The sequence below is a fragment of the Pleurodeles waltl genome, chromosome 8 (assembly GCF_031143425.1).
Source record: "Pleurodeles waltl isolate 20211129_DDA chromosome 8, aPleWal1.hap1.20221129, whole genome shotgun sequence".
Classification (NCBI taxonomy): domain Eukaryota; kingdom Metazoa; phylum Chordata; class Amphibia; order Caudata; family Salamandridae; genus Pleurodeles; species Pleurodeles waltl.
The window spans coordinates 449092484-449116674 of NC_090447.1; the positions used below are offsets into that span (position 1 = coordinate 449092484).

At 47.4% G+C, this 24191-nt stretch overlaps 1 protein-coding gene across 1 annotated transcript in view; it reads right to left on the reverse strand.

Annotated features, from left to right (window-relative positions):
• Positions 1-445: 445 nt before the first annotated feature.
• The window catches only part of LOC138249111 (lysozyme g-like), a 177567-nt gene continuing 153821 nt past the window's right edge, over positions 446-24191 (reverse strand). The window contains exon 3 of the mRNA XM_069203137.1: positions 446-579. Coding sequence (XP_069059238.1) covers positions 446-579 — 134 coding nt within the window. The remainder of the gene's footprint in view (positions 580-24191) is intronic.

The window sequence follows — 24191 nt, forward strand, 5'->3', positions numbered from 1 at the left end:
TATTTAGTACTACAGCCTAGTTAAATGTACCTCGAGCAACAACATCATTGCAATTGTCCTGGACGGTAGTGTGTTTATTAATTTTGCAGAACCCACTCAAATGCAACTGTACCACCTATAAATAAATCTGTACAAATATAAAGGCACTGTCTTGTTAAATGCATCCTTAATGGCAATTAATCCTTTCTTATTTAGTACTTGAGATCTCTATCATTCAGTCATCATATGGTGATCATGCTTACTTACAGTTTTATTAACAAGATTATTTAATCTGTTTGGCAAGCAGTAACCATTGCAGCTTTTTAAATGTTTGGCAAATATTTTGTTTATAACTGTACTTTAGAATATTAAAAGTATTCTGTAAATTCTACGTCTCCATAGAACTTGAAAAGAATCAAGGAAGCATAATTTGATATTTTGAAAAGATAATGTTTAACAACACCAACTAGTATCCATTAGCCTTAAAATATATGGCTCGAGCAACAACATCATTGGAGTAGTCGTGGCCTGTAGTGTACTTATCAACTTCTACAAAGGTCTTGACATTTGCGGGACCACAATTATATGCAGCAATTGCACCTAAAAACAAAACATAAAGTTGTTTACAAACAATGTATATTACCAATTTGTCATTTGTAATTGTGTAAATCATCTTGTTTGTCATTAGCCTTAATATTAACGCAATGGACAAAGAGGAGACATTTTCTCCATCATGGTGAATTGATTTGTCCCATCAACCCACTTCATCCCACCCCACCACATTTTATGCGTAAATATAATTGGTGTTGGCAGCATTTAACACCTTTTGTATGACCTGTAAACATGAGGCTACAGTCTTACCCTAGCATCCAAGGCAGGGGGGCTGGTGGTGGCAACTGGCAAAGTTTCTATAGCATGCCAGACACTCAAACACAAGAGCTGTTGTTGGGTAGAAGAACTGCTAAAGCACACTACTTGTCAATCCATCATTGTGGTCAGTGTTTGGAGAAACTACCAAATCTTTTTTGTTTTGGCTCCTCCTGGTATGAAATCTCCATTCTTTAATGCATTTGTTATGTGAGCTAAATTCCACCACATTACTGCTACTGTGGGGTTCTTGCCTGCACCCCACAGGATTGCACACAAATACAGGAAGGGCAAAAAATCAACTGGTAGCAGAGTGAAGTGGTATATGGGAAAGCCCTCTGTAAAAAATAATAATAAAACACTAAAATAGGCGCACAAGGGTGTAGGAAAGTACCATCTTGTCTGGCATGTTACCCCCATTTTTACTTGTATGTATGTTTGTTTTTGCCTGTGTCACTAGGATCATGCTAACCAGAACCTCAGTGTTTATGCTCTCTCTGCTTTTAAAATTGTCACTGCAGGCTAGTGACTAATTTTACCAATTCTGATTGGCACACTGGAACACCCTTATAATCCCCTAGTATATGGTACCTAGGTACCCAGGGTATTGGGGTTCCAGGAGATCCCTATGGGCTGCAGCATTTCTTTTGCCGCCCATAGGGAGCTCAGACAATTCTTACACAGGACTGCCACTGCAGCCTGAGTGAAATAACGTCCACGTTATTTCACAGCCATTTTACACTGCACTTAAGTAACTAATAAGTCACCTATATGTCTAACCCTCATTTAGCGAAGGTTAGGTGCAAAGTTACTGAGTGTGAGGGTACCCTGGCACTAGCTAAGGTGCCCCCACATTGTTCAGGGCAATTACCCCGGACTTTGTGAGTTCGGAGACACCATTACACATGTGAACTACATATAGGTCAATACATATGTGTAGCTTCACAATGGTAACTCCGGACATGCCCATGTAACATGTCTGACATCATGGAATTGTCCCCCCAAGCAAAATCTGGTATTGGGGTGCCAATCCCATGCATCCCCGGGGCTCCAGCATGGACCCCGGGTACTGCCCAACTAGCTGTCTGGGGTTTTCTCTACAGCTACAGCTGCTGCCAACCGTCAGACAGGTTTCTGCCCTCCTGGGTCTGAGCAGCCCAGTACCAGGAAGGCAGAACAAAGGATTTCCTCTTAGAAAGGGTGTTACACCCTCTCCCTTTGGAAATAGGTGTTAAGGGCTGGGTAGGAGTAGCCTCCCCCAGCCTCTAGAAATGCTTTGAAGGGCACAGATGGTGCCCTCCTTGCATAAGCCAGTCTACACCGGTTCAGGGAGCCTCAGCCCCTGCTCTGGCACGAAACTGGACAAAGGAAAGGGGAGTGACCACTCCACTGTCCATCACCACCCCAGGGGTGGTGCCCAGAGCTCCTCCAGTGTGTCCCTGACCTCTGCCATCTTGAATGCAGAGGTGTGAGGGAACAATGGAGACCTCTGAGTGGCCAGTGCCAGCAGGTGACGTCAGAGACCCCTCCTGATAGGCTTTTACCTGGTTAGGTAGCCAATCCTCCTCTGAGGGCTATTTAGGGTCTCTCCTATGGGTTTCTCAGCAGATAACGAATGCAAGAGCCCACCAGAGTTCCTCTGCCCTTCTCTTTTGGACTTCTGCCAAGGATCGACTGCTGACTGCTCCAGGATGCCTGCAAAACCGCAACAAAGTAGCAAGAAGACTACCAGCAACATTGTAGCGCCTAATCCTGCCAGCTTTCTCAACTGTTTCCTGGTGGTGCATGCTCTGAGGGCTGTCTGCCTTCACCCTGCACTGGAAGCCAAGAAGAAATCTCCTGTGGGTCGACGGAATCTTCCCCCTGCTAACGCAGGCATCAAACCTCTGCATCACCGGTCCTCTTGCTCCCCTCTCATCTTGATGAGCGTGGTCCCTGGAACACAGGAGCTGGATCCAAGTGACCCTGACAGTCCAGTGGTCCTTCTGTCCAAATTTGGTGGAGGTAAGTCCTTGCCTCCCCACGCCAGACAGTAATCCTGTGTACTGCGTGATCTGCAGTTGCTAGGGCTTCTGTGCACTTTTTGCAAGACTTCCTTTGTGCACAGCACAGCCCAGATCCCCAGCACTCCGTCCTGCATTGCCCAACTCGCTGAGTTGACCTCCGACTTCGTGGGACCCTCTTTCGTTGTGCTGAGACGACCGCCGTGCTCAGATTTCCTGAACGCCTGCTCAGGTGCTTCTACGGGTGCTGCCTGCTTCTGCATGGGCTCTTTTGTGTTGCTGAGTGCCCCCTCTGTCTCGGCCTCCAAGGGGCGACCTCCTGGTCCTTCCTGGGCCCTGCAGCACCCATAATCTTCAACCACGACTCTTGCAGCTAGCAAGGCTTGTTTGCGGTCTTTCTTCGTGGAAACAACTCTACATCCTCCAGCATGCTGTGGGACATCTTCTGACCAAAGGAGAAGTTCCTGGCACCTGCCGTTGTTGCAGAATCTTCGGCTTCTTCCACCCGGAGGTAGCCCTTTTGCACCTTCATCCGGGGTTTAGTGGGCTCCTGCCCCCCCTGGACACTTGCGTGACTCTTGGACTTGGTCCCCTTCCTTTGCAGGGCTTCAGGTAGAGGAATCCATCTTTAGTGTTTTGCAGTCAGTTGTTGTCTTTGCAGAATCCCCTATCTCGACTATATTGTCTTTCTCGGATAGTAGGGTAACTTTACTCCTACTTTTCAGGGTCTTGGGGTGGGGTATCGTGGACACCCTTAGTGTTTTCTTACACTCCTAGTGACCCTCTACACACTACACTAGGCCTGGGGTCCATTCGTGGTTCGCATTCCACTTTTGGAGCATATGGTTTGTGTTGCTCCTAGGGCTACTGTCTGCTATTGGATTCTATTGTGTTCTACAGTGTTTGCACTACTTTTCTAAGTGTTTTACTTAACTGATTTTGGTTTGTGTCTATATATTTGGTGTATATTACTTACCTCCTAAGGGAGTATATCCTCTGGGATAGTTTTGGCATATTGTCACTAAAATAAAGTACCTTTATTTTTAGTAACTCTGAGAATTGTTTTTTCTTGTGATATAGTGCTATATGATATAAGTGGTATAGTAGGAGCTTTGCATGTCTCCTAGTTCAGCTTAAGCTGCTCTGCTATAGCTACCTCTATCAGCCTAAGCTGCTAGAACACTACTAATCTACTAATAAGGGATAAATGGACCTGGCACAAGGTGTAAGTACCATAAGGTACCCACTATAAGCCAGGCCAGCCCCCTACAAAGGGGGACCCTGTGAAAAATGTACACCAGGCATAAAGCCACCCCATAATGGAGATTAATTAAAAAAACATTCAGATAGGAGGAACTTGAAACAAAAACTACAAGCATTAGCAACACTAAGGCCCTCATTACGAGTGTGGCGGTCTTATGACGGCCACACTCCCGGTGGCGGTCTGGACCACTGTGGATGTGGCGGTCCGACTGCCACATAACAACGCTGGCGGTCAGACCTCCAGCTCTGCCAGGATCTTGGTTCCTGGCAGTCTGTCTGTGACAGGTGATCCTATCCTGCCAGAGCAGTGCTGCCCTGTGGATTATGATCTTGTTCTCCACCAGCCTTCTCATGGCAGTAAAACTGCCATGAAAAGGCTGATGGAGAACAGGTGCAGGGGGCCACAGGGGTGCCCCTTCACTGGTGAGGAGCCCCCCCCACCCAGCACTGTCGTAAAGTTCACTGTCTTGCAAGGGTGTTGCTGCACCCTGCTTGCTACGGCTTTGCTGCTGGCTCTATTACGAGCCAGAGACAATGCTGTAGCCTGTTTCCTGCTAGACCAGCAGGCAGAAACTTAGGTTTCTGCCCGTCGACCTAGAGGGAAACTCTTAATGTCTCCAGCGGGGAGGTCGCCACGTAGGCGGCGGTCACCCTGTCGGGAATTTGGCAGACTGATTTTTCCATCCGCCCAACTCTCAATAAGGCCCTAAAGGTCTTAGCTTTTTGTTAGATTTGGGCCTTTTTGTGTGTGCTGGCTCAAGTGTCCTATAATGAGAATCCCTCAATGGAGAAACATTTTGGGCTAAAGTAATGTGTATATTGGGAGTAGGGTCCCTTTCTTGAATATGCTGCTTAACTAGAGTCAAGCAGCAGTACCTTCAAGGAAGAGTGTTATGAAGAGAAGCCAGAAGATGAAATTTACATTTTAAGTGTTGACCCTAAAGCGATTACATAGGAGGATGTTGCTTAACAGATACTTTTTACAAAGGGCATCTAAACTGCATTAACATATCCCAGGATAGTTTGGACTCTTCGTTTTACTGGTAGAGACACAAAGAGATTCTGTAGGATCTGTCGTACTTGCCAAAATGAGTGGTAAAGGAGCTTGTAAGATCACAGTACAATTTCTGCTGCTGATGGTAGGGTGCCACCTGAACTTATGAGCATTGACATCACAGATCCATTTGACTGCCCACACCCTTCCTCAGCATCAGGCAACAAGTACATCTAGGTTGTGGTGTATCATGCCACCAGATACCAAGAGGAAGTTCCTCTGAGGAGTACACCCACTAAGGCATTTTCAAGGGCACTCCTAAAGATCCTTTAATGGGTAGGTTTTCTCAAGATGGTGATTTAAAACCAGAGAAAGACATTAATCTACTTTTACATGTCAGCAATGTGAGATCAACTGGTGTGTCCTACCACTTCTGCATAGAATGCCACCTGCAATCTCGTTGATTGATGGAACATTATGACTGTTAAGAGAACTTCATCAAGAAGTGGGATCTTTTTCTGTCATGCTTTTTATTCCACAGAAAGGATTTGGCTCTGCCTCTTTGAACTTATGTTGGGCATTCAGTGCATGGCCCACTGTAGGAGGCTGGCCTGGCTTGTAGTGGGTACCAGAGGTACTTACACCTTGTGCCAGGTCCAGTTATCCCTTATTAGTGTAGAAGAGGTGTTTCTAGCAGCTTAGGCTGATAGAAGGTAGCTATAGCAGAGCAGCTTAGGCTGAACTAGGAGACATGTAAAGCTCCTACTATACCACTGGTGTCATATGCACAATATCATAAGAAAACACAATACACAGATATACTAAAAATAAAGGTACTTTATTTTTATAACAATATGCCGAAAGTATCTCAGTGAGTACCCTCAGTATGAGGATGACAATTATACACAATATATATGTACACAATACCAAAAATATGCAGTAATAGCAAAAGGAAGTAATGCAAGCAGTGTAAAGTTACAATAGATTGCAATAGGAGCACATAGGTATAGGGGCAACACAAGCCATATACTGCAAAAGTGGAATGCGAACCACGAATGGACCCCAAACCTACGTGAGCTTGTAGACGGTCGCTGGGACTGTAAGAAAACAGTGAGGGTTAGAAAAATAGCCCACCCCAAGACCCTGTAAGGTAGGTGTAAAGTGCACCTACAACCCCCAGAGAGCACAGAAGTCGTGATAGGGGGATTCTGCAAGGAAAACCAACACCAGCAATGCAACAACAATGGATTTCTGGACCTGAGTACCTGTAAGACAAGGGGACCAAGTCCAAGAGAGAGTAGCGACAGTGTCGAGAGTGGGCAGGAGCCCAGGAAATGCCAGCTGAGGGTGCAAGGAAGCTGCCACCGGATGGAAGAAGCTTGGTGTTTTGCAAGAACGAAGAGGACTAGGAACTTCCCCTTTGGAGGATGGATGTCCCACGTCGTGAAGAAGCTTGCAGAGGACTTCCCATGACCGCAAACAAGCCTTGCTAGCTGCAAGGGTCGCGGTTAGGGTTTTTGGATGCTTCTGTGGCCCAGGAGGGACCAGGATGTCGCCACTTGGATGAGGAGACAGAGGGGGCACCCAGCAAGTCAGGGAGCCCTCACAGAAGCAGGCAGCACCCGCAGAAGTACCGGAACAGGCACTTAGAAGAGGAATGAACCGGAGTCCACCCGAAGTCAGAAAAGGGAGTCCCACAACGCCGGAGGACAACTCAGAAGGTTGTGCACTGCAGGTTAAAGTGTCGGGGACCCAGGCTTGGCTATGCACGAAGGAAATCCTGGAAGAGTGCACAGGAGCCGGAGCAGCTGCAAATCACGCGGTACCCAGCAATGCAGTCTAGCGTGGGAAGGCAAGGACTTACCTCCACCAAACTTGGACTGAAGAGTCACTGGACTGTGGGAGTCACTTGGACAGAGTTGCTGAGTTCCAGGGATCACGCTCGTCGTGCTGAGAGGGGACCCAGAGGACCGGTGATGCAGTCTTTTGTTGCCTGCGGTTGCAGGGGGAAGATTCCGTCGACCCACGGGAGATTTCTTCAGAGCTCCTGGTGCAAGAAGGAGGCAGGCTACCCCCAGAGCATGCACCACCAGGAAACAGGTGAGAAAGCCAGCAGGATGAAGCGATACAAGGTTGCAGTAGTCGTCTTTGCTACTTTGTTGCGGTTTTGCAGGCGTCCTGAGCAGTCAGCGGTCGATCCTTTGGCAGAAGGTGAAGAGGGAGATGCAGAGGAACTCTGGTGAGCTCTTGCATTCAGTATCTGAAGAATTCCCCAAAGCAGAGACCCTAAATAGCCAGAAAAGGAGGTTTGGCTACCTAGGAAGGAGGATAGGCTAGTAAGAAAGGTAAGAGCCCATCAGAAGGAGTCTCTGACGTCACCTGCTGGCCCTGGCCACTCAGAGCAGTCCAGTGTGCCAGCACACCTCTGAATCCAAGCTGGCAGAGGTCTGGGGCACGCTGGAGGAGCTCTGGGCACCTCTCCTGGGAGATGCAGGTCAGGGGAGTGGTCACTCCCCTTTCCTTTGTCCAGTTTCGCGCCAGAGCAGGGCTGGGGGATCCCTGAACCAGTGCAGACTGGCTTATGCAGAGATGGGCACCATCTGTGCCCATCAAAGCATTTCCAGAGGCTGGGGGAGGCTACTCCTCCCCAGCCCTGACACCTATTTCCAAAGGGAGAGGGTGTAACACCCTCTCTCAGAGGAAGTCCTTTGTTCTGCCTTCCTGGGCCAGGCCTGGCTGGAACCCAGGAGGGCAGAAACCTGTCTGAGGGGTTGGCAGCAGCTGCAGTGAAAACCCCGGAAAGTCAGTTTGGCAGTACCCAGGTTCTGTGCTAGAGACCCGGGGGATCATGGAATTGTCTCCCCAATGCCAGAATGGCATTGGGGTGATAATTCCATGATCCTAGACATATTACATGGCCATGTTCGGAGTTACCATTGTGACGCTGTACGTAGGTAGTGACCTATGTACAGTGCACACGTGTAATGGTGTCCCCACACTCACAAAGTCTGGGGAATTTGCCCTGAACGATGTGGGGGCACCTTGGCTAGTGCCAGGGTGCCCACACATTAAGTAACTTTGCACCCGACCTTCACCAGGTGAAGGTTAGACATATAGGTGACTTATAAGTTACTTAAGTGCAGTGGTAAATGGCTGTGAAATAACGTGGACGTTATTTCACTCAGGCTGCAGTGGCAGGCCTGTGTAAGAATTGTCAGAGCTCCCTATGGGTGGCAAAAGAAATGCTGCAGCCCATAGGGATCTCCTGGAACCCCAATACCCTGGGTACCTAAGTACCATATACTAGGGAATTATAAGGGTGTTCCAGTATGCCAATGTATATTGGTAAAATTGGTCACTAGCCTGTTAGTGACAATTTGGAAAGAAATGGGAGAGCATAACCACTGAGGTTCTGATTAGCAGAGCCTCAGTGAGACAGTTAGTCATAACACAGGTAACACATACAGGGTACACTTATGAGCACTGGGTGTAGGAGGCTGGACTGGCTTGTAGTGAGTACCAAGGGGTACTTGCACCTTGCACCAGGCCCAGTTATCCCTTATTAGTGTATAGGGTGTCTAGCAGCTTAGGCTGATAGATAATGGTAGCTTAGCAAAGCAGCTCAGGCTGAACTAGGAGACGTGTGAAGCTACTACAGTACCACTTAGTGTCATATGCACAATATCATAAGAAAACACAATACACAGTTATACTAAAAATAAAGGTACTTTATTTTTATGACAATATGCCAAAGTATCTTAGAGTGTACCCTCAGTGAGAGGATAGGAAATATACACAAGATATATATACACAATAGCAAAAATATGCAGTATAGTCTTAGAAAACAGTGCAAACAATGTATAGTTACAATAGGATGCAATGGGGAAACATAGGGATAGGGGCAACACAAACCATATACTCCAGAAGTGGAATGCGAACCACGAATGGACCCCAAACCTATGTGACCTTGTAGAGGGTCGCTGGGACTATTAGAAAATAGTGAGAGTTAGCAAAATAACCCTCCCCAAGACCCTGAAAAGTGAGTGCAAAGTGCACCAAAGTTCCCCTAAGGACAAAATAGTCGTGTTAGAGGGAGAATGCAAGGAAAACACAAATCAGCAATGCAACAACGATGGTACCCTCAGACAGGTTTCCTGTCTGAGGGTACCTGTGGAACAAGGGGACCAAGTCCAAAAGTCACAAGCAGCTCGGAGATGGGCAGATGCCCAAGAAATGCCAGCGGTTGGTGCAAAGAAGCTCTTACTAGGCTGAAGAACTGTGAATACTGCAGGAACGACAAGGGCTAGAGACTTCCCCTTTGGAGGATGGATCCCCCACGCCTTGGAGAGTCGTGCAGAAGTGTTTTCCCGCCGGATAGACGCCAACAAGCCTTGCTACACGCAAATCGTGCGTTTGGCGTTTTTGGACGCTGCTGGGGCCCAGGAGGGACCAGAAGGTCGCAAATTGGACCTGCAGAGAGAGGGGACGTCGAGCAAGACAAGGAGCCCTCACTGAAGCAGGTAGCACCCGGAGAAGTGCCAGAAACAGGCACTAAGAGGATGCGTGAAACGGTGCTCGCCGAAGTTGCACAAAGGAGTCCCACGTCGCCGGAGACCAACTTAGAAAGTCGTGCAATGCAGGTTAGAGTGCCGTGGACCCAGGCTTGGCTGTGCACACAGGATTTCCGCCGGAAGTGCACAGGGGCCGGAGAAGCTTGCAAAGTCGCGATTCCCAGCAATGCAGCCCAGCGAGGTGAGGCAAGGACTTACCTCCACCAAACTCGGGCTGAAGAGTCACTGGACTGTGGGAGTCACTTGGACGGTGTCGCTGGATTCGAGGGACCTCGCTCGTCGTGCTGAGAGGAGACCCAAGGGACCGGAGATGCAGCTTTTTGGTGCCTGCGGTTGCAGGGGGAAGATTCCGTCGACCCACAGGAGATTTCTTCGGAGCTTCTGGTGCAGAGAGGAGGCAGACTACCCCCACAGCATGCACAAGCAGGAAAACAGTCGAGAAGGCGGCAGGATCAGCGTTACAGAGTTGCAGTAGTCGTCTGTGCTACTATGTTGCAGGTTTGCAGGCTTCCAGCGCGGTCAGCGGTCGATTCCTTATCAGAAGGTGAAGAGGGAGATGCAGAGGAACTCGGCTGAGCTCATGCATTCGTTATCTGAAGTTTCCCCAGAGACAGAGACCCTAAATAGCCAGAAAAGAGGGTTTTGCTACCTAGGAGAGAGGAAAGGCTACTAACACCTGAAGGAGCCTATCACAAGGAGTCTCTGACGTCACCTGGTGGCACTGGCCACTCAGAGCAGTCCAGTGTGCCAGCAGCACCTCTGTTTCCAAGATGGCAGAGGTCTGGAGCACACTGGAGGAGCTCTGGACACCTCCCAGGGGAGGTGCAGGTCAGGGGAGTGGTCACTCCCCTTTCCTTTGTCCAGTTTTGCGCCAGAGCAGGGGCTAAGGGGTCCCTGAACCGGTGTAGACTGGCTTATGCAGAATTGGGCACATCTGTGCCCAACAAAGCATTTCCAGAGGCTGGGGGAGGCTACTCCTCCCCTGCCTTCACACCATTTTCCAAAGGGAGAGGGTGTCACACCCTCTCTCAGAGGAAGTTCTTTGTTCTGCCATCCTGGGCCAGGCCTGGCTGGACCCCAGGAGGGCAGCTGCCTGTCTGAGGGGTTGGCAGCAGCAGCAGCTGCAGAGAAACCCCAGGAAGGGCAGTATGGCAGTACCAGGGTCTGTGCTACAGACCACTGGGATCATGGAATTGTACCAACAATGCCAGGATGGCATAGAGGGGGCAATTCCATGATCATAGACATGTTACATGGCCATATTCGGAGTTACCATGGTGAAGCTACATATAGGTAGTGACCTATATGTAGTGCACGCGTGTAATGGTGTCCCCGCACTCACAAAGTTCAGTGAATTGGCTCTGAACAATGTGGGGGCACCTTGGCTAGGCTAGTGCCAGGGTGCCCTCACACTAAGTAACTTTGCACCTAACCTTTACCAGGTAAAGGTTAGACATATAGGTGACTTATAAGTTACTTAAGTGCAGTGTAAAATGGCTGTGAAATAACGTGGACGTTATTTCACTCAGGCTGCAGTGGCAGGCCTGTGTAAGAATTGTCAGAGCTCCCTATGGGTGGCAAAAGAAATGCTGCAGCCCATAGGGATCTCCTGGAACCCCAATACCCTGGGTACCTCAGTACCATATACTAGGGAATTATAAGGGTGTTCCAGTAAGCCAATGTAAATTGGTAAAAATGGTCACTAGCCTGTCAGTGACAATTTGGAAAGAAATGAGAGAGCATAACCACTGAGGTTCTGATTAGCAGAGCCTCAGTGAGACAGTTAGTCACTACACAGGTAACACATTCAGGCACACTTATGAGCACTGGGGCCCTGGGTTACCAGGGTCCCAGTGACACATACAACTAAAACAACATATATACAGTGAAAAATGGGGGTAACATGCCAGGCAAGATGGTACTTTCCTACACAACCCCCCCCCAAACGAAGGACAATAAGACTAGCCATTACCTGATGAGTCTTCATTGTCTAAGTGGAAATATCTGGAGAGTCCATCTGCATTGGAGTGGCTACTCCCAGGTCTATGTTCCACTGTATAGTCCATTCCCTGTAGGGATATGGACCACCTCAACAATTTAGGATTTTCACCTTTCATTTGTTTTAGCCAAAGTAGAGGTTTGTGGTCTGTCTGAACAATGAAGTGAGTGCCAAACAGGTATGGCCTCAACTTCTTCAGAGCCCAGACCACAGCAAAGGCCTCCCTCTCAATGGCAGACCAACGCTTTTCTCTAGGGGTCAACCTTCTACTAATAAAAGCAACAGGTTGATCCTGGCCCTCAGAATTAAGTTGTGATAGGACTGCCCCTACTCCTAATTCAGATGCATCAGTTTGGACATAGAATTTTTTAGAGTAACAAGGGCTTTTCAGGACAGGTGCAGAGCACATGGCCTGCTTCAGCTCCTCAAAAGCTTTCTGACAGTTTGCTGTCCATAATACCTTTTTAGGCATTTTCTTGGATGTGAAGTCATTAAGAGGGGCTGCAATGGAGCCATAGTTCTTAATGAACCTCCTGTAATACCCAGTGAGGCCTAGAAAGGCTCTCACCTGAGTCTGAGTGGTAGGGGGAACCCAATCAATAATAGTTTGGATTTTCCCCTGAAGTGGTGCAATCTGTTCCCCACCAACAAGGTGTCCCAGATAAACCACCTTACCCTGCCCTATCTGGCACTTTGAAGCCTTGATAGTGAGGCCTGCCTTTTGCAGGGCCTCCAAAACTTTCCATAGATGGACCAGGTGATCATCCCAGCTGGAGCTAAAGACAGCTATATCATCCAAATATGCTGCACTGAAAGCTTCCAGCCCTTGCAGGACTGTGTTCACCAACCTCTGAAAAGTGGCAGGTGCATTTTTCAAACCAAAAGGCATTACAGTAAACTGGTAATGTCCTCCAATGGTAGAAAATGCAGTCTTAGGTTTAGCATCTTCTGACATTTTGATCTGCCAATACCCTGCAGTCAAATCAAAAGTGCTTAGATACTTGGCAGATGCCAGAGTATCTATTAGCTCATCTGCCCTGGGTATAGGGTGAGCATCAGTTTTGGTTACCAAGTTGAGACCTCTATAGTCTACACAAAACCTCATTTCCTTCTTTCCATCTTTAGAATTGGGTTTTGGTACCAGTACCACAGGAGAAGCCCATGGACTGTCAGAGTGCTCAACCACTCCTAGTTCCAACATCTTCTGAACTTCTTGCTTTATGCAGTCCCTGACATGGTCAGGCTGCCTATAGATCTTACTTTTGACAGGTAAACTGTCTCCAGTATCTATAGTGTGCTCACACCAAGAAGTGGTGCCTGACACAATGGAGAAGAGTTCTGAAAATTGTCCTAGGAGATTTATGCAATTATCTTTCTGCTCAGCAGTAAGACAATCAGCCAAAACTACACCTTCCACAAGAGCATCTTGTTCTGTGGAAGAGAAGAGATCAGGTAGAGGATCACTGTCTTCTTCCTGTCCCTCATCTGTTGCCATGAGCAGGGTGAGATCAGCCCTGTCATAGTAGGGTTTCAGGCGGTTGACATGGAGCACCCTAAGGGGACTCCTGGCAGTGCCTAAGTCAACCAAGTAGGTGACTTCACCCTTCTTTTCAACAATTGTGTGGGGTCCACTCCATTTATCTTGGAGTGCTCTTGGGGCCACAGGCTCCAAGACCCACACTTTCTGCCCTGGTTGGTACTGAACCAAAACAGCCTTCTGATCATGCCATTGCTTCTGGAGCTCTTGGCTGGCCTGAAGGTTTTTACTGGCCTTTTTCATGTACTCAGCCATCCTTGATCTGAGGCCAAGTACATAATCCACAATATCCTGCTTAGGAGCTTTTAAAGGTTGTTCCCAACCCTCCTTTACAAGTGTGAGTGGACCCCTAACAGGGTGTCCAAAAAGAAGTTCAAAGGGGCTGAAGCCCACTCCTTTCTGGGGTACCTCCCTGTAGGCAAAAAGGAGGCATGGTAGAAGGATATCCCATCTCCTGCGGAGTTTTTCAGGGAGTCCCATAATCATGCCTTTGAGAGTTTTATTAAATCTCTCCACCAGTCCATTTGTTTGTGGATGATAGGGTGTTGTGAACTTGTAAGTTACACCACACTCCTTCCACATGGCCTTTAAGTATGCAGACATGAAATTGCTTCCTCTGTCTGATACTACTTCCTTTGGGAAGCCCACCCTGGAAAATATTCCCAGGAGGGCCTTTGCCACTGCAGGAGCTGTAGTGGTCCTTAAAGGAATAGCTTCAGGATATCTTGTGGCATGGTCCACTACCACCAATATAAACCTATTGCCTGAAGCAGTAGGAGGGGTCAAGGGGGCCAACTATGTCAACCCCTACCCTTTCAAAGGGAACCCCAACCACAGGCAGTGGGATAAGGGGTGCCTTTGGAGTGCCACCTGTCTTGCCACTGGCTTGACAGGTTTCACAGGACTTACAAAATTATTTTGTGTCCTCAGACATCCTAGGCCAATGAAACAGTGGTACCAATCTGTCCCAAGTTTTCATTTGACCCAGGTGCCCAGCTAAGGGAATGTCATGTGCCAGTGTTAGGAGGAACTTTCTGTACTCCTGAGGAATCACTAATCTCCTGGCAGCTCCAGGTTTAGGATCCCTATGCTCAGTGTACAAGAGGTTGTCCTCCCAGTAAACTCTGTGTGAGTCACTGACATCCCCATTAGCCTGTTTGACAGCTTGCTGTCTGAGACCCTCTAATGTGGGACAGGTTTGCTGTGCCACACTCAGCTCCTCTCTGGCAGGCCCCCCTTCACCCAAAAGCTCAGCAGTGTCTGCTTCCAGCTCCTCTGGTGTAGGTTCTGCACAGGGAGGGAATTCTTCTTCCTCAGAAGTAGAATCCACTGTAGAGGGAGGGATAGTAGGAAGTGGTTTGCTTCTACTAGCCCTAGCTTTAGGGAGCACTTGGTCCATTGTTCCAGGATCCAAGCTTCCCTGTCCTTTTTGCTTTTTGGCCTGAGCCCTTGTCAAAGCAAAAATATGCCCTGGGATGCCCAGCATTGCTGCATGGGCCTCCAACTCCACATCTGACCAAGCTGATGTCTCCAAATCGTTCCCTAATAGACAGTCTACAGGTAAATCTGAAGCTACCACAACTTTCTTTGGACCAGATACCCCCCCCCAGTTGAGATTTACAACAGCCATGGGGTGGCTTTGTGTTATGTTGTGAGCATCGGTTACTTGGTACTGGTGTCCAAGTATGTGTTGTTCAGGGTGCACCAGTTTCTCAATCACCATTGTGACACTGGCACCTGTGTCCCTGTAGGCCTGGACCTCAACACCATTTATTAGGGTTAGTTGCTTGTACTTCTCCAAGTTATGGGGGCAAGCAACCAAAGTGGCTAAGTCAATAGCCCCTTCAGAGACTAAAGTAGCCTCTGTGGTCTCCCTAATCAGACCAACCCCAACTAAATTACCAAAAGTGAGCTCAGCTACTCCCTTGGATTGGCTATTAGTAGGTTTGCTCCCACCACCACTGCTATTAGTAGGGACACTAGGTGTAGCAGTAGGGGTTGTAGTGGTAGGAGCTGTGGTGCCTTTCTTTGGACAACTGGGATCTGTTGTCCAATGGCCTTTTATCTTACATAAATAGCACCATGGTTTCTTTTCCTTGTTCTGATTAAAGGAGGATTTGGGCCCACCACCCCCACCAGAGTGTTTTTGTGGGCCTGATGAAGACTCATTTTTAGATTTGTCCCCACCCTTGTCAGAAGACTTACCATCCTTCTTTTTGTTGCCATCTTTGTCACCCCCTGTATGAACTTTTCTGTTCACTCTTGTTCTGACCCATTTGTCTGCCTTCTTTCCCAATTCTTGGGGAGAGGTCAGATCAGAGTCCACCAAGTACTGGTGCAACAAATCAGACACACAATTATTAAGAATATGCTCTCTCAGGATCAAGTTATACAGGCTGTCATAATCAGTAACTTTACTGCCATGTAACCACCCCTCCAAGGCCTTCACTGCCTGGTCAATGAAATCAACCCAGTCTTGTGAAGACTCCTTTTTGGTATCTCTGAACTTTATCCTGTACTGTTCAGTGGTTAAGCCATAACCATCCAGGAGTGCATTCTTAAGAACTTGGAAATTGTTAGCATCATTTTCTTTTACAGTAAGGAGCCTATCCCTACCTTTTCCAGTAAATGATAGCCATAGGATAGCAGCCCACTGCTTTTGAGGGACATCCTGTACAGCACAGGCCCTCTCAAGTGCAGCAAACCACTTGTTAATGTCATCCCCCTCCTTGTAAGGGGGAACTATCTTATGCAGATTCCTGGAATCATGCTCTTTTGCAGGATGACTATGGGGAATACTGCTGCTGCCACCATGGGTATCTAAACCCATCTTCTGTCTTTCCCTCTCTATTTCTAAAGACTGTCTATCCAAATCCAGCTGTTGCTTCTTGAGCTTCAGTCTGGTTTGCTCCACTCTCAATCTATTGAGCTCCCTTTCTAACAATCTGTCATCAGGGTGGGTGGGAGGGACATTTCTAGATACAGAGGTATGATGGGAATGAACAGAAGGAGACCTGTCCCTTACAGAGGGCACCCTAACAGCTTGGCTACCAGTATAATGTGAGAGCACATCATCAGTATGATGTGATTCAACCTCTGTACCAACTATGCTAGACTGTCTAGTAATGGGCAGGCTGAGAAGTTTCTTTCCTGAACCTTTTCCTGGGGGAGTCCCTGGATCAGATTGAGAACCATTAGCTACTTTTTCTACAGATTGGGCACTTATGGCCTTATCCTGTACTCTAAGCATATTAATTAACAGTTCTAAAGAAGGATTCTTCCCTACACTCAAACCTCTCTCTATGCAGAGACTCCTTGCTCCTTTCCAGCTGAGGTGATCATATGCAAGTTTGGACAGTTCAACTTTTTGGCCTGTGCCAGACATTTTTTAGAGAGAGTTAAAGTGATAGACAAAGAGAAAAAAGTTTTCAGAACTTTTTGGAAAGACAGAAAAAACTTTTTAAACTTTTAAGAACTTTTTGAAAGTTTAGAAGTACTTTTCAGCACTTAGAAAAGAGTGAAAAGAGAAAATGCAAAACTTTTTGGCTATGTGTATATACACTGACCTTGTTTTGTATATTTTTCTCTTATGAAAAGTACAATGACAAGAGTGGTAAGTAGTCTCAAAGCACTTATCCCACCGCTGCACAACCAATGTAGGAGGCTGGACTGGCTTGTAGTGAGTACCAAGGGGTACTTGCACCTTGCACCAGGCCCAGTTATCCCTTATTAGTGTATAGGGTGTCTAGCAGCTTAGGCTGATAGATAATGGTAGCTTAGCAAAGCAGCTCAGGCTGAACTAGGAGACGTGTGAAGCTACTACAGTACCACTTAGTGTCATATGCACAATATCATAAGAAAACACAATACACAGTTATACTAAAAATAAAGGTACTTTATTTTTATGACAATATGCCAAAGTATCTTAGAGTGTACCCTCAGTGAGAGGATAGGAAATATACACAAGATATATATACACAATAGCAAAAATATGCAGTATAGTCTTAGAAAACAGTGCAAACAATGTATAGTTACAATAGGATGCAATGGGGAAACATAGGGATAGGGGCAACACAAACCATATATTCCAGAAGTGGAATGCGAACCACGAATGGACCCCAAACCTATGTGACCTTGTAGAGGGTCGCTGGGACTATTAGAAAATAGTGAGAGTTAGCAAAATAACCCTCCCCAAGACCCTGAAAAGTGAGTGCAAAGTGCACCAAAGTTCCCCTAAGGACAAAATAGTCGTGTTAGAGGGAGAATGCAAGGAAAACACAAATCAGCAATGCAACAACGATGGTTTCCTGTCTGAGGGTACCTGTGGAACAAGGGGACCAAGTCCAAAAGTCACAAGCAGCTCGGAGATGGGCAGATGCCCAAGAAATGCCAGCAGTTGGTGCAAAGAAGCTCTTACTAGGCTGAAGAACTGTAAATACTGCAGGAACGACAAGGGCTAGAGACTTCCCCTTTGGAGGATGGATCCCCCACGCCTTGGAGAGTCGTGCAGAAGTGTTTTCCCGCCGGATAGACGCCAACAAGCCTTGCTACACGCAAATCGTGCGTTTGGCGTTTTTGGACGCTGCTGGGGCCCAGGAGGGACCAGAAGGTCGCAAATTGGACCTGCAGAGAGAGGGGACGTCGAGCAAGACAAGGAGCCCTCACTGAAGCAGGTAGCACCCGGAGAAGTGCCAGAAACAGGCACTACGAGGATGCGTGAAACGGTGCTCGCCGAAGTTGCACAAAGGAGTCCCACGTCGCCGGAGACCAACTTAGAAAGTCGTGCAATGCAGGTTAGAGTGCCGTGGACCCAGGCTTGGCTGTGCACACAGGATTTCCGCCGGAAGTGCACAGGGGCCGGAGAAGCTTGCAAAGTCGCGGTTCCCAGCAATGCAGCCCAGCGAGGTGAGGCAAGGACTTACCTCCACCAAACTCGGGCTGAAGAGTCACTGGACTGTGGGAGTCACTTGGACGGTGTCGCTGGATTCGAGGGACCTCGCTCGTCGTGCTGAGAGGAGACCCAAGGGACCGGAGATGCAGCTTTTTGGTGCCTGCGGTTGCAGGGGGAAGATTCCGTCGACCCACGGGAGATTTCTTCGGAGCTTCTGGTGCAGAGAGGAGGCAGACTACCCCCACAGCATGCACAAGCAGGAAAACAGTCGAGAAGGCGGCAGGATCAGCGTTACAGAGTTGCAGTAGTCGTCTGTGCTACTATGTTGCAGGTTTGCAGGCTTCCAGCGCGGTCAGCGGTCGATTCCTTATCAGAAGGTGAAGAGGGAGATGCAGAGGAACTCGGCTGAGCTCATGCATTCGTTATCTGAAGTTTCCCCAGAGACAGAGACCCTAAATAGCCAGAAAAGAGGGTTTGGCTACCTAGGAGAGAGGAAAGGCTACTAACACCTGAAGGAGCCTATCACAAGGAGTCTCTGACGTCACCTGGTGGCACTGGCCACTCAGAGCAGTCCAGTGTGCCAGCAGCACCTCTGTTTCCAAGATGGCAGAGGTCTGGAGCACACTGGAGGAGCTCTGGACACCTCCCAGGGGAGGTGCAGGTCAGGGGAGTGGTCACTCCCCTTTCCTTTGTCCAGTTTCGCGCCAGAGCAGGGGCTAAGGGGTCCCTGAACCGGTGTAGACTGGCTTATGCAGAATTGGGCACATCTGTGCCCAACAAAGCATTTCCAGAGGCTGGGGGAGGCTACTCCTCCCCTGCCTTCACACCATTTTCCAAAGGGAGAGGGTGTCACACCCTCTCTCAGAGGAAGTTCTTTGTTCTGCCATCCTGGGCCAGGCCTGGCTGGACCCCAGGAGGGCAGCTGCCTGTCTGAGGGGTTGGCAGCAGCAGCAGCTGCAGAGAAACCCCAGGAAGGGCAGTATGGCAGTACCAGGGTCTGTGCTACAGACCACTGGGATCATGGAATTGTACCAACAATGCCAGGATGGCATAGAGGGGGCAATTCCATGATCATAGACATGTTACATGGCCATATTCGGAGTTACCATGGTGAAGCTACATATAGGTAGTGACCTATATGTAGTGCACGCGTGTAATGGTGTCCCCGCACTCACAAAGTTCAGTGAATTGGCTCTGAACAATGTGGGGGCACCTTGGCTAGTGCCAGGGTGCCCTCACACTAAGTAACTTTGCACCTAACCTTTACCAGGTAAAGGTTAGACATATAGGTGACTTATAAGTTACTTAAGTGCAGTGTAAAATGGCTGTGAAATAACGTGGACGTTATTTCACTCAGGCTGAAGTGGCAGGCCTGTGTAAGAATTGTCAGAGCTCCCTATGGGTGGCAAAAGAAATGCTGCAGCCCATAGGGATCTCCTGGAACCCCAATACCCTGGGTACCTCAGTACCATATACTAGGGAATTATAAGGGTGTTCCAGTAAGCCAATGTAAATTGGTAAAAATGGTCACTAGCCTGTCAGTGACAATTTGGAAAGAAATGAGAGAGCATAACCACTGAGGTTCTGATTAGCAGAGCCTCAGTGAGACAGTTAGTCACTACACAGGTAACACATTCAGGCACACTTATGAGCACTGGGGCCCTGGGTTACCAGGGTCCCAGTGACACATACAACTAAAACAACATATATACAGTGAAAAATGGGGGTAACATGCCAGGCAAGATGGTACTTTCCTACACTGGGGCCCTGGCTGGCAGGGTCCCAGTGACACATACAACTAAAACAACATATATACAGTGAAATATGGGGGTAACATGCCAGGCAAGATGGTACTTTCCTACAACAACGCAGGAATGCCGATGGACATTCCTGCCGGTTTTGTCAAACTGAGGACCACACTTCTCCAACAGTGGAGTAAGGTTCTGGGGAGTCTGAACTGGGAGAGGCGTCTGTTGACACAGGAATGTCCTCTGTATGATGAGTGTGTACCCCTGTCCTGACTGATGAGATGGCATGTGAAACTGATACCCTGTTTTTTCTTTGGCTAATAATTTGTATTCCCTAAGCTTTAGGCCTGTCTATGATGTGTCTTAATTCCAGAGTCTGTTTTGTGACCTGTCAGAGCACACCAGTCATGCCCTTTGTCTTGACATAGGACTACTGTCCATGTCCTGGGTTGTTGACATAAAGTGGTTTAGATTATAGCACTGCAAAGCTTTTATCCTGGTTCAGGTGGGTGCTGTGCCTACAGGCAGTGCTCTAAATTGGACACATTAGGTGCAGGTACTCATTAAATTGAGCTAGGGGGTGTGGCTAGTGTGCGGAGTTAGAGACAGGATGAGACATGATACAATTACATTTCTATTGCGTGTTCATTTTGCACTTGCATGGCCCTTGACAGTAGTCTCTAATTTCCCATGCATGCAAATTACTGGCTACATTGTATTGTATTGTATTGTAATAGTATTTATATAGCCCTTACTACCCCTGATGAGGCGTCAAAGCACTTTTCTGTGAGTAGCACGCTACTCTGGAAACCAACAAGAATTAGTGATGGATTAGTATTGGGAAATATGAGTACAGTTTTAGTATTATTATGAGTTAATTTGAGCCGCGAATATGAGAGTTTGTTAGTTAGATTGACTGGAGTAATGGAGGGGTGGAGGAGGAAAGAAATCCAGAAGTGTTAATTGGGAGTATATCCTTCATTTACTCAACCCAAAGGCTTGGGATGAGTAAACGGGGATGGAGGATGGAAGAATTTGTGGAAGAAAACCCATGAGCAGTAACTTGGATTATAAGTAAGAAGCTTTCCTTTCCGCTTCATGAGATGCATTAATCTCCATAAAAAGATGGCTAAAAATACAACAGAAAAAACACTGCCTATAAGATGTGGACAAACAAAAAGCAGAAAAAAACAGTTACATTCATACCAATAGATTACATTGAGAGGCGTGACCCGAAGCTAGTTTCTGGATTTAGACAATATAATAGTGAGAAATGGCACACAAGATAAATCCTTTTTAGCAGCAAAAAGGCAGTGGGACTTACCCTTGACTGTTTGTTAATTCACTGTAGTAGATGCTATACTGTGCACTATCCGTCAATCTAGTGATGAGTTTGGAATTTTCCAACTTGTTTATGAATTTCTTGAAATCTAAACAATCTCTTTATCACACAGCAGGAAAGTACAATGCATCAGTCCACCTCAGAAGGTGATATTTTCCTCACTGAATTAGGTGTGTCTGCTTGCGTGTGAGAAGTAAAAAAAAAATGTAGTGCTAACTAAAGCAACCTAGTGCACCCTTTACTTTACAACCACAGGGGAGAAGGATGGCTAATGCAAGTCTTCAGCAGGCTAAAGCGAAGTAACATTTTTCTTTTGCAGCATGCATTGTTGTAGAGAACATGCTACACACCAACTTAAAAGTAATGCCCCAGCCCCTTAAAGTTGAGGTAGACTGAAAATAGATAAAACTGTAGCATAGAATATTTTAAAACTGTTAGGTCTGTTTGAGCTTCTTGTCCTTACAAGAAATTCTACACAGAAATAATTAGTGAATGGTTGTGCAGATGACCAAGTTGAAGCATTGCAAATATTTTCCAGAGGTACGTTACTTAGTAAGCCCAGGGTGGGCCATTTCTTTCTGCACGTGGAATGAGCATGTGCTTTTCAATTAATTGTGCTTTTGCACGATGCATAGCAATCCTGAATGGACTGCACAATCCATTCACCTGTGCTCCCTTGTAAAATTAGCCTACCCAGTTGCTTGGACACAAAGGAAAATAATAACTGTTTGGTGTGAGGGTTTGGTTCTGGAAATGTAGCATGAGTCCATATTTGAAGCGTAGTCAATGTAGTGCCCTTTCTGTCGTGCCAAAAGTATTTTGGAAAGTATGTTGGAAATTCAATCTTTTACTATGAAACAGTGAAGTTACTTTTTGGAAGAATCATGGAAGTGTACACAAGACTACCTTGTTTTTGTGAATTTGAATGAATGGTTTATCTACTGATAGCTTGCCAACAAGAAATGACTGGTACTAGAAAAGCAACTTTCAGAGAAAAGGCTTGTAGGGAGCTTGAATGTAGTGGCTCAACTGTTGGATATATTGATTTTGTTAGGGAGGCATTAAGATCCTACTTAGGCATAGCGTTCACGATAAACAATAGACGGTTCCCAACTACACCATTAAAGCTTTGATAAGAGATGGCAGATCTATGTCAGGTGTACTTCACACCTCTGAAAGAATGCTTTCACAATTTCGAATCTGTAGGAAAGTGCCCCTTTTTGTCATGGTCACCCCCACTTTTTGCCCCTGATACTGCTGTTCTTCCATTAATGTGCACTGGGTCCCTGCTAACCAAACCCCAGTGCCAGTTCTCTTTCCCTAAAAACAAGTTAAATGGTCTAATTGTGTACAATTGGCACACACTTAAACATCCCTGTAAGTCTCTAATAAATGGCACCGCTGGTACCTAGGGCATGGGTACTAAAGAGGGTCCCTAAGGACTGCAGCATTTATTATGCCACCCTAAGGGACCCCATAAAAAATTGAATGCTGACTGCCAATGCAGGCAAACCATGTGTGAATATAGTACATGGCACACTCGGTGTGTGCCATGCCCAAGTCACTGCATACAATATATGCAAGTCACCCCTACAGCAGGTCATATGGCCTTGGGGCAGGGTGCATTATGCTGCATGTGAGGGCATATCTGCATGAGCAGATATGCCTCTCTGCTGTCTAGTTAAATTACTAAATGGGACAAGTAAACAGGGAAGCCATCTTAAGTATATGTACTGGGCACTGGTCATTAAGAGTTCCCCAGCTACCTGATTGGCATCAAACATCTCGCCTTAATAAATCCATACTGATGCTAGTACAGGAATTATTATGACGTGGACCCAAAGGGCACCTTATAGGTGCCCGTGAAAACCTACTAGTCTTAGTGTGCTGACCGACTGGTCTCGACCAGCCTGCAACCACAAACAAGTTTGACCTCCTGCAGGTGACAGAAATCACTCTGAGGGCAGGAAAAAAACCTGCCCCGCAGAAGGTGTTATCAGCTCCAGCAGGACAGGATGGCTAGTGAATCTGCATACCAAGGCCATAGGCTTCAAAGTCCCTGCCGCCTCTCACATGCAATTCTGGCATCCTCCAGACCTGGAGAACACCACCCGCTGCCCTGAGGCCCATTTGGCACCAGGAGGTGGAATTTGTTTTATGCAGTACGCGTGTTGCAGCTACAGGATAGTCACGCCCCTAAGGTGGGCTGCCCGATGTGCTCCACAAAAAAAGGGTCCCACCATCTCGGTGGAACTAAGAACTCTGGGTCAAGAAAGGAATATCTTACTTGCCCTGTAAGCATCTTTCCATGGCATGTGGTGCTGTAGATTCAGATGCTCTGCATAATCCTGCAATATAGTGTTGGGTCGAGATGTGTGCAGGTTGTTTTTCTTCGAAGAAAGTCTTTTGAGTCATGAGGTAGAGTGACTCCTCCTCTGTGATACTGCACATGGACATCAACTCCATTGTTAGATTGTTTTCCCACAGGCTGGTGAGAATGAATTGTAGATAAGTATAAGTAATGAGATGTCCATGTGCAAAAGAACGAAAAACTGACAGCCACAGGTGTCCAGGGAAGAGGGTGGGAGCATATTAATCTACAGCACTTTAGGCCACATTTGGGATTCACTTCTGCATGGACTGCTTGCGATTTTCTTCCCTTGCACTGGCACACTGCTGTGACCATATTGGGAGGTGCCTGGCTCCCACGTTTTGCTTGGCCAGTAAGTTCTTACCTGCAGGGGAGCCAGCCGATGGGACATGGGATGGTGGACCCCAGTTAGTGCTTTATTTTACCCCACAGGTTATCACATAGCCACACCCTCTATGACAGGCTACTTAGAGGCCGAGGAGCACATCAGTGCAGCAGCCTTGAGGCCACATTTGGGAACCACTTCTCTATGCGCTGCTGGTGGTTTTCCTTTTCTTGGATTGGCACACTGCTGTGGCCATATTGGGAGGTGCCTGGCTCTCGCGTTTTAAATTTCACCACACTCC